This window comes from Xyrauchen texanus, chromosome 9, assembly GCF_025860055.1.
Source record: "Xyrauchen texanus isolate HMW12.3.18 chromosome 9, RBS_HiC_50CHRs, whole genome shotgun sequence".
Classification (NCBI taxonomy): domain Eukaryota; kingdom Metazoa; phylum Chordata; class Actinopteri; order Cypriniformes; family Catostomidae; genus Xyrauchen; species Xyrauchen texanus.
Genome location: NC_068284.1, coordinates 13,953,166 through 13,967,057, shown reverse-complemented (window position 1 = coordinate 13,967,057; position 13,892 = coordinate 13,953,166). Strand labels below are relative to the sequence as shown.

The window sequence follows — 13,892 nt, the reverse complement described above, 5'->3', positions numbered from 1 at the left end:
TTTTACAATCTGGAAGTGCCGCCCTGCAGGCAAAACTACTAGCGGTTTAATACGCTACAGCTCCCCTGGTGAGCTGCACTGATGGGACTCATTCCACAGACGGCACGCCTCTGTCGTTCCCTTCCCACTATGTGCTTATGTATTACACACACACTGGCCCGCACTCTTGCCGGCCAAATATTATTTCCCCACTCATAAGGGCTCCCGGGTCCCCCACCCCGGGGCTCATGCAGTGGATGCTTGGCGCTGCGGCGTTGACAATGGGTTCCGTGAGCGTAAGCTAGCTTACGCATATCTGAAGAACCTCTCGTAAGAGGACGAATCGGTTACCTAATGTAACCTCGGTTCTCTCTAGATGAGGAGCAGTATTGCGTAACCGGCCGTGCTTTCAGCGCCACGGCGACTTTCAGCTTCATTCAATGAAAACCAGGGTTCCAGCCTACGAACTACGCTTATATGCACTCTAGCCACGCCCATTTTGGCGGGCTTTGATGCAATAAGCGCGGACACCTCTCATTGGGCGCGAGTTAGTCCAAGTTCGATCTATAGGCTGCAGCAGTTGCCGCAGAGCAACCAATGAGCTCGCTAGCTAGCCCGCTCAAGGTCTGCAGTTGCTGCACTGCGTTGACAAATGATACAAAATTAAGGATAATTTTTTGGCTTCAATATCTCAGAAAAGATGAATCTTTCCCGTAGCGTAAGCTAGCTTACGCAATACTCGTTCCCTCATCTAGAGAGAACCGAGGTTACGTTAGGTAACCGATTTGTTTTCTTCTCATGACTCTTCCATGAAGGTCATATTTGTGTAGGTGTCACAGAACAGTGCACCACTACTCCAGAGTCTGCTAAATCTTCCTTAATGTCTTTTGCAGTCAAACAGGGTTTTTGATTTGCCTTTCTGGCAATCCTATGAGGAGATTTGTCTGAAAGTTTTCTTGGTCTTCCAGACCTCAACTTGAACTCCACTATTCCTGTTAACTGCCAATTCTTAATTACATTACGAACTGAGGAAAGGCAGCTAGGCAGCTGCTTAGAGGAGCCCATGGCTGCTGATTGTTGGGACAATATTTGAGGAATCTGAGTATGTATAAATCCTTTAAATTTACATCACCTGGCTTTTTCAAATGATGATTGTGAACAAGCCACAGCCATAACAAGCTAATTACGGGCTGAGAAATTGGTATAATATATCTGAGAGCTCAAACTTCTTGGGGTGCCCAAACTTTTGCATGGTGCTCCTTTCCTTTTTTCACTCTAAAATTGTACAAAATAAAAATAATACACTAATATTGCTTAAAATTTTGAAAATAATGTTTCATCTTTAACTTTATGCCTTTTGGAGATCAGTTAATCTTCTACTCAAATATTACCCAAATATTTGCATGCCACTGTATTTATTTATTATATATATATATATATAGAGAGAGAGAGAGAGAGAGAGAGAGAGAGACAGAGAGAGAGAGAGAGAGAGAGACATATATACAACAGTTAGTTCCGGTCCTCAAATTTGACTGGACAAGAAACTTTCCATGAGCACTGATGGTCTGACAACATCAGCACTCGGACGCTTCACTGTGTGCATATCACTCTGCTTGTGTTTGAGTTGTTTTAAACTAAAAGTGTAAGAGCAGCGCAGATGTGTGAAGAGCTGCTGTTTATGTGTCTCTTTACTTGTATTTTCTTTTTTACTTTACATATGTTAGCCAGCAGGTGGTGGAAAAAGAGAATTTTTGTGTGTAATATGAGCTAGTTAGGTGACGTGAAGTGAATCCGTGTCAGTCAGTGTTTACATACAACAGCACTATGTGATCACTCATATTACTACTACATTACTAAAGCTAGGAAATAACTTTAAACGGCTTTAAAAGAACAACTTCAGAATTACGGCCCATCACAACTGAGAGACACAACAGACTGATTCATTTCACAATGGGTGCTGTTTAAAATGGCAGAGGACATTGTGGTTTCTATAGTGATTAACTCTTGCACACCGGCTACTGCAAAATAGGGAGAAATACCCCCGCTTGGATGGCTATTTTTCCACTGAGAAAGCTGATCTTCAGAAAGCTGACAGCATCTCTGCTTAGGAGTGGCAACAGGTGATCGCACATGCTCCATCTCTCTCTCTCTCTCTCTCTCTCACACATACACACACACACACACACACACACACACACACACACACACACACACACACACACACACACACACACACACACATCCATCCTTGTTTATCCAATAACTTGTTAGAAACAGCACAAGCTGAAGTGACATTTATTAATTACTAATGAATGCTTGGACGCATCATTTGGTTTGAACCAGCAACAGCAGATTCTGATCTGTCACATAATAAATGTACCTGTTCATTGAACATATATAAGCAAAATCACACTAGCAGTTGTTATATGGCCCTAAATCAGCACTGATTACCTACAGCATAGCAGAGCTGATAAAGGGTCATATTGCACTCTTGCTCTTGTGATATTGCTTAAATATATTACAACTTCTGTGAATAAAATTGGATGTTTTGTGTTACAATGTACTGTATTAAAAATAGTTCAAATTATTAATGAGAAGTTACATTATAAGGTGTAATTTGCGACATTATAAATGCATTATAATACATTTATAATGCCTTTACAATGCATTATAAATATGGGCTTCATAGAAAGTGTTACCACAATTCTTTTAGAGACTTTTGTTTAACAAGAATCATCATAAGTTGTTCAGACATTGGGCTTAATTAATCAGATTATCTAGATTTCAGAGATCAGAGAACTTTTTATCTCCTGACACCAAACGGTGCCAAAGCACCCAGCATCAATTAGATTTTTTCACAGGGGTCACTTTAAGAAAGTTTCCTGCAAGAACTCAACACAGACTTTCTGCAGTCACCTGGATCCCCATGCACCCTGCTGACATGTCTGTGTTAATTGGCCTTGACGTTTATTTACAAGCACTGGTAGCACTGCAGAGTGTAAAAAAATATAAAAAATTACTTTTTAATATCAAAATTAACCTCACTGAGCAATGGTTAATTTTAGTGGTTCATTTTCATCCGGCATCCTTTTCATTCTTTTGCATTGTGTAAATAACCAGTAAGTTAGAGTTAATACATTTTAGGTGTCTGATCTTGACACGAGCATATTAAAAATATTCTGGTATACATTTTTATATAAATACTTCCTGAAATTATGAAAAAAGCATATATATATATATATATATACACATACTTCATATAATCCTACCACAGCTTCCTTATACTACAAGAAACAGGTTCATATTCAGTCAGGCAGCTCCTCTTCCATCAAGACTCCTTCAATTGGCTTCACTGGGGAAAGATTGGCTTGGCAAAACAGGATGACAAAGGGTAGAAGGATGAAGCAGGCTATGCTTTCTGTAAGAGAGCACGTGTGACTCTATCTTAAGCCACTGTCACATTAGGTTCAGTGCTGGGGAACAGAGAATGGAGGTGTCAGGTGTTGCTACAGTGTATGGTCTATAACAGAGGTGGCTGCTGTCAAAAGGTATCGATCTCTGCTGGCCTAGTGCAGCAGTGTGATGAATCAGAGCTTAAACAGATGCTTTTTTTCTGAGAAACTGAAACCGTGTATGTGTGAGTGTGTTTTTCTGTGTAACCTCTGTTCACCCTTGTGACAATTTTCATGTTCAACTCAGTGAGCTTGCAGTCAACATCAAATTTGATCTGGCCAGTTAGAGTTCTTTATTAGAGAAATCTGTAACCAGGTTACTATATGCACTGAAAAAAAATTGTTATGAAGTAAAAATAACACTTTTGCTGTTGATTTTGTTGTTACATTTGGTAACTTCTTGTTTTTTGCAGTCTCAAGTTCATCAAAATTGCCCATTCATAATCAAACATGTTTTTTTGTTGATTGTTACCTTCATCGTGCTATGTGCACCAAGTGATGTGGTCTGCATGCACAGCTCTATGCCACCAGTAATGCAAGGTGAAGTTGTCTAATAGACTGCTTAGTATGCGTTAAACTTTTCTGTGGAAGGCTTCCTTGTGTCATGGGATACATGATTAACCTCTTCAACTCTAGAAATATTAATATGAATATAAACGTCTTTCAAATAGCACTTTAATAGACAAATCATATCTCAGGACTCTGACTGTACATTTTATTTGTTGCCCGTATATCACAGTTGGAAAGATTAAAAAAAATCACAAAGTAAAATATGATATGTGTAAGACATCAAATACAAACCTCGCTTTTATGTGCCGAGTATTGCTGCTGTAAGCCCCAAATAGCTAAAAACTTTATATCTAAATACTATATCAGTTTTCTAAACAAATTGCTAATTTTTACTTGCTAAAAAACTTGAGCTTGCTTGTTTGATTTATCCAATGTTATACACTCACCTAAAGGATTATTAGGAACACCATACTAATACTGTGTTTGACCCCCTTTCGCCTTCAGAACTGCCTTAATTCTATGTGGCATTGATTCAACAAGGTGCTGAAAGCATTCTTTAGAAATGTTGGCCCATATTGATAGGATAGCATCTTGCAGTTGATGGAGATTTGTGGGATGCACATCCAGGGCACGCAGCTCCGTTCCACCACATCCCAAAGATGCTCTATTGGGTTGAGATCTGGTGACTGTGGGGGCCATTTTAGTACAGTGAACTCATTGTCATGTTCAAGAAACCAATTTGAAATGATTTGAGCTTTGTGACATGGTGCATTATCCTGCTGGAAGTAGCCATCAGAGGATGGGTACATGGTGGCCATAAAGGGATGGACATGGTCAGAAACAATGCTCAGGTAGGCCGTGGCATTTAAACGGTGCCCGATTGGCACTAAGGGGCCTAAAGTGTGCCAAGAAAACATCCCCCACACCATTACACCACCACCAGCCTGCACAGTGGTAACAAGGCATGATGGATCCATGTTCTCATTCGGTTTACGCCAAATTCTGACTCTACCATCTGAATGTCTCAACAGAAATCGAGACTCATCAGACCAGGCAACATTTTTTCAGTCTTCAACTGTCCAATTTTGGTGAGCTATTGATGATGTAGCCTCTTTTTCCTATTTGTAGTGGAGATGAGTGGTACCCGGTGGGGTCTTCTGCTGTTGTAGCCCATCCGCCTCAAGGTTGTGCGTGTTGTGGCTTCACAAATGCTTTGCTGCATACCTCGGTTGTAACGAGTGGTTATTTCAGGCAACGTTGCTCTTCTATCAGCTTGAATCAGTCGGCCATTCTCCTCTGACCACTAGCATCAACAAGGCGTTTTCACCCACAGGACTGCCGCATACTGGATGTTTTTCCCTTTTCACACCATTCTTTGTAAACCCTAGAAATGGTTGTGCGTGAAAATCCCAGTAACTGAGCAGATTGTGAAATACTCAGACTGGCCCGTCTGGCACCAACAACCATGCCACGCTCAAAATTGCTTAAATCACCTTTCTTTCCCATTCTGACATTCAGTTTGGAGTTCAGGAGATTGTCTTGACCAGGACCACACCCCTAAATGCATTGAAGCAACTGCCATGTGATTGGTTGATTAGATAATTGCATTAATGAGAAATTGAACAGGTGTTCCTAATAATCCTTTAGGTGAGTGTATCTTGTACAGAATAAAATATTTGATCCAGCAGTTAAGCATGATAAATCATTTATTGGAAATATATTTTATCAACTATTGATGATGATAAAAAAACAAAGCTTTCTAATGACACCTAGATTGAGCTTCTAGTCCACTCAGACGCCAAGAAAATTGATGAAATTATGAGGGTGGTTCATGGACTGAAAATTAAACTGAATGTCTTATGGATGAGCACATCTCTGAGGGCTAAAATGTGTTAGATTGCCACTTATATTTCAGATCCACATTTTGTGAGGGAAAGATTCTAGTTCTTGCTTCCATCTAGCTGAATAAAACAAGACTTTCTGGAGTGAGGTTGAGTGAACAGATGTACTGTTCAAATGTACTTAGAAATAATGTAATAAATGCCAAATAAATCTTACTAGTACTTTTTTTCAGTGTACCTAATCTGAAGTACACTACACAGCCAAAAAAATTAAAGTTAATACCGTCTTCTGATAAACAGGCTTGACTAGGCCCCTTATTTCCAATGGAGACAAATGTTTACTCAAAATCTGAACCCTCATGTAGTTCCAAACTCGTATGATTTTCTTACTTCCATGGCAACATGATCATACAGGAAATCAATATTTTGCTTCCGAAAGTTCATGTACCTTGAAATCAACCATCACACTGGTAAAATACTGAAAATCATCATCCCCCATCGGACATTTGGTCACATGAGAGTGAGTAAATTATGACAGAATTTGTATTTATGTAAGCGACCCTTTCAGTGGTCAGTTGTGCAGTTTAGCGGTCATTACACAAAAATATCTGACCGCAGATTGCTGCATTTGACAAATCAAAATAAAGTATTCCAGAGAGCTATGTGATAGTATTAAATGCAATTTAATTTAATACTATAATATTTAATGCAAGAGATCATAAAGAAGCATATACTTCAAGACAAAATATATCTAGATTTCAAATTAATTGTTTGCTAATGTCTATAGAACTGGTCCTATCCTTTTGAATTATCTGCAATTATCTTGAGGTAATTTTTTGCATTATATTTTCCAGTTGAAAAAGGAATCTTGAAGTTGTTGAAGAATGCTGAAGAATTACTAGACATCTGAAGTACCTTAATCAAAATACTAATTGATGCCATTTGATATAAAAATGTCAAACATTGTGTTATAATTTGTTACAGCTTTTGTACATTTTTCTCAAAAGTGTTTAACCACAAAAAATATGCAATTTTAAAAAAGTGTAGCCATCTTGATGAAAACGTCATATCAAGAGAATCAGTGCTATCGCATTTTAAGTATAGCTGTCTTCATTATGAAAACACATATGAATGACACAAAAGAAATCTCTGTGGCATAGAAACCTTTGTTTGCATATGTTTAGGATTTTTACTTTGTGTGTTTTTTCAGTTGTAAAAACGGACCACACAGTCTTTACTACTTGTAAAAATGCTTCTATTTTACATTTACAATTTTTTAATTATTATAAATTATACCATTATAGCAATTGAATTGAAAAATGAACACGAATAGTAGAATTTCTTAGTATTTCTTACGTCCCCTTTTTGCTTCAATGACAGCATGCACTCATACTGGCATGGACTCCACAAGTGCAAAACCTGAAGATGAGCCATGTTGTCCAGCGTGATTTGACAATGATCAATTTCACAAATTTGCTTGTTTGGTTAGTGAGCTAGAAACAATGCAAAATCGTGAATAGTTTTTTTTCATTTCACATCATAACAATTCTTTGTTTCCAGGTTTTTAAATCCCAGATTTTCAATGTGAACTTTTGGATGCCATTGTAAATTACTTTTGTTACAACTTGATTGATTTTTTTTTTGCTTCCCTCTCTGTAGGACCCAGTGAGCTCAACCTCAGTCTTCTCGCAGACCGCAATAGTCTGGCAGATATACCCACCAAATTTGATGAACAGGTATGAAAACATCTATATTTTCACCTTGTTACCATCATCTTTTATAAAACCCAAAAGCCAGCCTTTGGCCAAGCACTGCTTTAATTCTCTCATTGTAATAACACACAATAATAGCACACAATGGCTTGATGTTATCTCTTGCAGGCATAATTATGATATCACAATAGATATCATCATTAGCATGTAGCAAAATGGCCCATCTGTCTCTTCTCGTTAATTTATTCTTAAGTTATTGGAATCTCAGATTAGCCGCTGATGAGATTGTGTGAATGGCTATTAGAGGCCGATCGAGTCAGTGCAGACGGTTTGGTTTAATGGAAACGGTTGCTGAGTGACAGCCCTGCATTACCAGATGCCCATTATGAATTATAACTATTTTTAGAAACAATCTTATAAAGAAAAGCTACACAGGAATGCTCTATTTATTCTTAGGGGGTTTCAATAGCATGAACAGACTAATTATAACATTAATGGTTGGTACATATTCACTGACTTTCAATGTGGAAATGTAATCAGTGTTTCTGATCACTGAGTATGTATCGGTCTAAAATAAGAGCGCTCAATTGCCCACTGTAATAACTTGCAGTATGCACACCTGTGTGTTCAGAGATTGTTTTAGTTCACCTCTCTTCACAAGGTCAGGGAGAATATGCTAGAGAGTACAATTATATGAATTTCCCGCTCTGATATCCTGAGTGCCTGTTTCTGGAAGAGCTTGAAAAGAGAGGTTGTTTCAGTATTACATAATAATAGGGCACAAAGAATTGTGATTATAATGATTAATTGTCTGTTTTTAAGGCTATGATGATTAATTGTCTCTTTAAGCTCTTTCACGATTAGTTGTCATATAAAATGTCATATTTCTTCATTTACACTGTTGTTTTTTGAACTCATATATTTTACAATATATTTTTTTTATATATACACTGTCAGCCAAAAGTTTGGAATAATGTACAGATTTTGCTGTTTCGGAAGGAAATTGGTACTTAAATTCACCAAAGTGGCATTTAACTGATCACAAAGTATAGTCAGGACATTACTGATGTAAAAAAACAGCATCATCCCTATTTGAAAAAAGTCATTTTTGATCAAATCTATACAGGCCCAATTCCAGCAGACATCACTCCAACACCTCATCCTTGAGTGAATCATGCTAAATTGCTAATTTGGTACTAGAAAATCACTTGCCATTATATCAAACACAACTGAAAGCTATTTGGTTTGTTAAATGATGCTTAACATTGTCTTTGTGTTTGTTTTTGAGTTGCCACAGTATGCAATAGACTGGCATGTATTAAGGTCAATATTGGGTCAAAAAAGGCAAAAAAAGAAACAGTTTTCTCTAGAAACTCGTCAGTCAATCATTGTTTTGAGGAATGAAGGCTATAAAATGCTTGAAATTGACAAAACACTGAAGATTTCTAATAAAGGTGTACACTTCAGTCTTAAAATATAATGGACAACTGGCTCTAACACGGACAGAATGAGATGTGGAAGGCCAGATGTACAACTAAACAAGAGGATAAGTACATCAGAGTCTCTAGTTTGAGAAATAGACGCCTCACGTGTCCTCAGCTGACAGCTTCATTGAATTCTACCCGCTCAACACCAGTTTCATGTACAACAGTAAAGAGAAGACTCAGGGGTGCAGGTCTTATGGGAAGAATTGCAAAGAAAAAGCCACTTTTGAAACAGAAAAACAAAAAGTAAATGTTAGATGGGCAAAGAATTACAGATATTGGACAACAGATAATTGGAAATGAGTGTTATGGATCTTAAACACATTGAGGTTTTGTGGGATCAGCTAGACTGTAAGGTGCATGAAAACTGCCCGACAAGACAGCCACATCTATGGCAAGTGCTACAGGAAGTGTGAGGTGTAATGTCACCTGAGTATCACATGACAAACTGACAACTAGAATGTCAAGGATCTGCAAAGCTGTAATTGCTGCACATGGAGGATTTTTTGATGAGAACTCTTTGAAGTAGTTTCAAATTGTAATATTTCAAATTGTAATAGTAATTTTTCACGTTATTAATGTCCTGACTATACATTGTGGCCAGTTGAATGCCACTTTGGTAAATAAAAGTACCAATTTCTTTCCATAAGAGCAAAATCTGTACATTATTCCAAACTTTGGGCCGCTAGTGTGTTTATATATTATTATATTTATGTAATATTTTATTATATTATGCAATAGTAAAATATTTCTGTCCTAATTTCTTCACTTTCACACATTATTTCATTGCTCTGACTAAACCCACAAGCCCTTATTTGTCATGAAGCAAAACCTTTGAGATTTAGTTTCACAATTTTATTACTCTATTTTATTACAGAAAAAGAGTAAGCGTGCGTCTCCTTATCTGTGTCATAGCGTGTATGAACCAGGAACATTTACTATTGCATTATTGTTTAAAGTGAAACCGGAGCACTTTTTGTTCACTATCAAAGTTTATACTTTGTATGGAAGCAATATAGTATCTTTGTGTGAGGAAAAGACAGAAATGTAATTCATTATTCACAGACGATAAGTCATCTGCTTTTAAAGCTTATTTGCACTACTGCATATTTAAATATGTTGCATCACAATCAGTTGTGAGACATGTGAGAACCCGTTCCAATTTGCATAATTCTGGAGTTCATAGAGCTGAATGTAATTGGCAACACTGGTGCAAGTCATGTGGAAAGGCCATTACCTTAACCCTCGGCATGACACAATTTTCGGAGAACTGTTTCTTTAAGGTGGATCTTAATTTTGCAGTTTGCATTAGCAGATTACATTCTCAGTATATACACAGGATTATAGCACTATATTCCGCTGTATCTACATATACAGTTGTACAAAACAAGTTCAAAACTGTAACCCCAGTGTACCTTTTTTGAGAAGCAATTTTTTGAATTGCTTTTGTTCTCTTCTAGGGAGCATCTTGTTCCATCACTTTTCCTTTTTCATTGTCTCTATACAAACACAAACACACACAGAGAGAGAGAGAGAGAGAGAATCACAAACACATATATATCTTCTTATTCAGAGAATTCTTGTTATCTACCTACAGATACAGCAGTGTTACATAAAAGCAGCCACACATTCCCTGTTGCTGTACTTCTGTGAAACTGAATTCTTGAAGCTGTTGAATTTCCATGGAGAGGCTGTCATGCTTTCTGCATTATATTTGTTTAAAATAGTGGCTGCATGAGACAAAGAACAGTGAAGGTTAAGTATTTTTCATGGAGGACGGTGTGAAGTCTGTTTATCACTTACTGAATGTGGATCTAATTTTTGTGTCCAGTAGCCCACATTCACACCGTGACCCCTTTCATCTGCATCCATGAGCAGACAGCAAACTCTCAGTGCCATTGGCAGCACATGAGGTAGAAACACTTCTTGAGATGGTATCAGATCTGAGAACAGTCCTCATCTCAGTGTGGAACATGTTTAGTGGGTTTTTGGCACAGTCACGCTGGCTTTGTTCTGTGCTCTGACTGTTTGCTAGCCAGTTGGATTCAGAAGTCCATCTACAATGCAGAAAATCTAAAGGATAGATCAAAATATTTATGCTCTCATTATTGTTACCTTTTTGTTTTCAACATACCAGAAAATGTGATTTGTAATCGTGACATGCAGAGATACCATTGCATCATAGAGATTTAATAGAGGCTATGTTAACGGATGTTTGCATTGCTTTTGTTGCACATGTACCATGTTAATAAAATGCTTATTTCACATTTGCCATTTCAGTCTAATGAATATTTGGACATGTTCCATGATAATACTATTACCATGATTTATATATTTATAATTTTTTTGACATGGTACCATCATATTACCATTGTTCTTTGGGCATGTACCATGATAGTACTATTACCATACTCTTTTGGTAATATGCAATATTAGTACAATGTTTTTGGTCATGTACCTTATTATTATCATGTTTATTGGGCATGTTTCATGATATTACTATTATCATGTTTTTCTGACATGGTACCATGGTATTACCATTGTTTTTTGGTCATGTTTCATGGTGGTACCATGTTTTTGGTTATATATTAAGTTATTACCATGTTTATTGGGCATGTACCATTATAGTACTATTACCATGTTTTACAGACATGGTACCATGGTATTACCATTGTTATTTTGTTCATGTTGCATGGTAGTAACATGTTTTTTGGGTTGTATACCATATTATTACCATGTTTATTGGATATGTTCCATGATAATACTATTACCATGTTTTTTTTTTTTCTGATATGGTACCATGGTACTTACCATTGTTCTTTGGGAATGTAGCATGATATTACTATTACCATAGTTTCTGGTCATGTACCATATTATTACCATGTATATTTTGACATGTACCATGATAATACTATTACCATTTTTCACAGGCATGGTACGATGTTATTACTATTGTGTTTTGTTTTATTTTTTGGTCATGTAACATGGTTGTACGTTTTTTTGGTCTTGTACAATGTTTATTTAGGCATGTAACATGATTTTTGACATAGTAACATGGTATTATAAATATATATATTTGGTCATGTAGCTTTTTTGGAATTATACATGGTAATAATACTTTTTTGGTCATGTACCATATTAGTATCATGTTTACTTGGACATGTACCAAGGTATTACTATGTTTTGTGGACATATACAATGATAGTACCATGGTATTCTTTGGAGCACCTTTATGTACCATTGTACACAAATATATTAATCATTTAGTATTGTGGAATACTGTATATGACATTACCATGGTATAACCATCTGAAGCTATCATTGAGCCATGGTACCGCAACAGTACACAAAACTGTTTGTGTATTGTTGTTCAATTTCAACTGTAACATCTTATTAAAAATGAATAGGAGGTAAAATAAAAGAGATGTGCTGTGGCACATGAGGGTTTTATTCATCTGCAGCTGCCTGTTGTGCATTTGTAAACTGGGGTGTGTGTTAAAATCATGCATCCAGCACTTCCTGCAGTGCCCATGGGTCCTGCACGCACAAAAACAAGTCAAATGTCTCCAGCGTGTCAGGCTGACCTTCGTGGCTTTCACTCCGCTCAGCAAATGAATGGGAGACAGACTAATATTCATGAGAAACCCATCTTCATAGCAAAAGAGAGAGACAACACATTTGCAAGAACAAGAGGAAGAATGTGATGAAAGAGAGGTTTCACATGAATAACAATGGGAATACATATATTTAAGAGGCATTTCCTCTCATGTGGCATTAAGGAGAAACAATCGGGGTACAAAAACCCTTCCAGCCAAACATTCATAATTTACTCATTATTTCCAGTGTAGGGGTTTGAAGCAGTAGGCGATAAGACAGCAGACATAAAAGAGAGATTCTGTTTTTAATGCTGTGATTAAGGAAAGTCATGCTTGCATTGGTGATTTATCAAGATGTTATGATTTCAGTGGGTCCTGAAAGAAACTGATATGGCAATACTCTACATATAAATTAGGTTTAAAAATCTGAAACTTCGAAATTTAAACCATGAAATAAACTACATTTTAGACCCTATCTGAAACTTTTTTTCCCAAAAAAGCAGACAAGATGATCTCGGGAGCATTTTAAATCAAGCTGGAATAACTTGGCTTTTTGCACAAACTTGTGGAGTCGAGTGCATGCTAGCACAAGGGCCACATACCAAATTTCAAGAAATTTAGAAATACATTTTGTTATGAAAAATGTAAAAGAAGCATTTTCACTTGTAGTGACAAATTTATGGACCTACTGTATGTAAATCAGCGCATCATTTGCAGCCCCAGCAATCCAACTCGGAGCGTGTGCGCGTGTGGGTATGTGTATCTGCTGCTCACTCTCCTCTGTGCCTATGACTTATCATACCGGCTTGCCTGCCCACATCACAAACATGTTCATCAGTGACACCCTGCATTCCTCCCCCTCACACACACTCTTTTTCATCTCATCTACTCTCATGCAGCAAAAAGTGGCAAGATACTGCCTTATGTTTTTCTCTTAAACAATATTTTAATCACGGTAATCAAAACTGTCATTTTCTGTCAAAGTCTGTTTATGTTCAAACATAATAAACCTGCAAAACAAAAGCTGCAGTATAATAAAATCTGTTTTGTTTGAATTACCATAACATTTTCAGTTTCAGTTGAGTGCAAAGTTTGCATTTAATATAATAAACATGTAATAAATAAGAGGGATCATAAAAATCGCATTCTGCTATTTATTTAGTACTGTCCTGATGAAGCTATTTGACATAACAGATATTTACATACAGTTACACGAAAAAAGTATGTGAACCTTTTGGAATTAGCTGTTTTTCTTCATTAATTGGTTATAAAATGTGATATCTTCATCAAAGTGACAAGTATAGACAGACAATGTGCT

The 13,892-nt window shown here is 36.9% G+C and overlaps 1 protein-coding gene across 1 annotated transcript in view; it reads left to right on the top strand.

The window, feature by feature from the left end:
• The window catches only part of ak5 (adenylate kinase 5), a 113,991-nt gene that overhangs the window by 79,423 nt on the left and 20,676 nt on the right, over positions 1–13,892 (top strand). Inside the window, exon 8 of the mRNA XM_052134509.1 lies at positions 7,442–7,518. Within this exon, the coding sequence (XP_051990469.1) occupies positions 7,442–7,518 (77 nt within the window). The remainder of the gene's footprint in view (positions 1–7,441; positions 7,519–13,892) is intronic.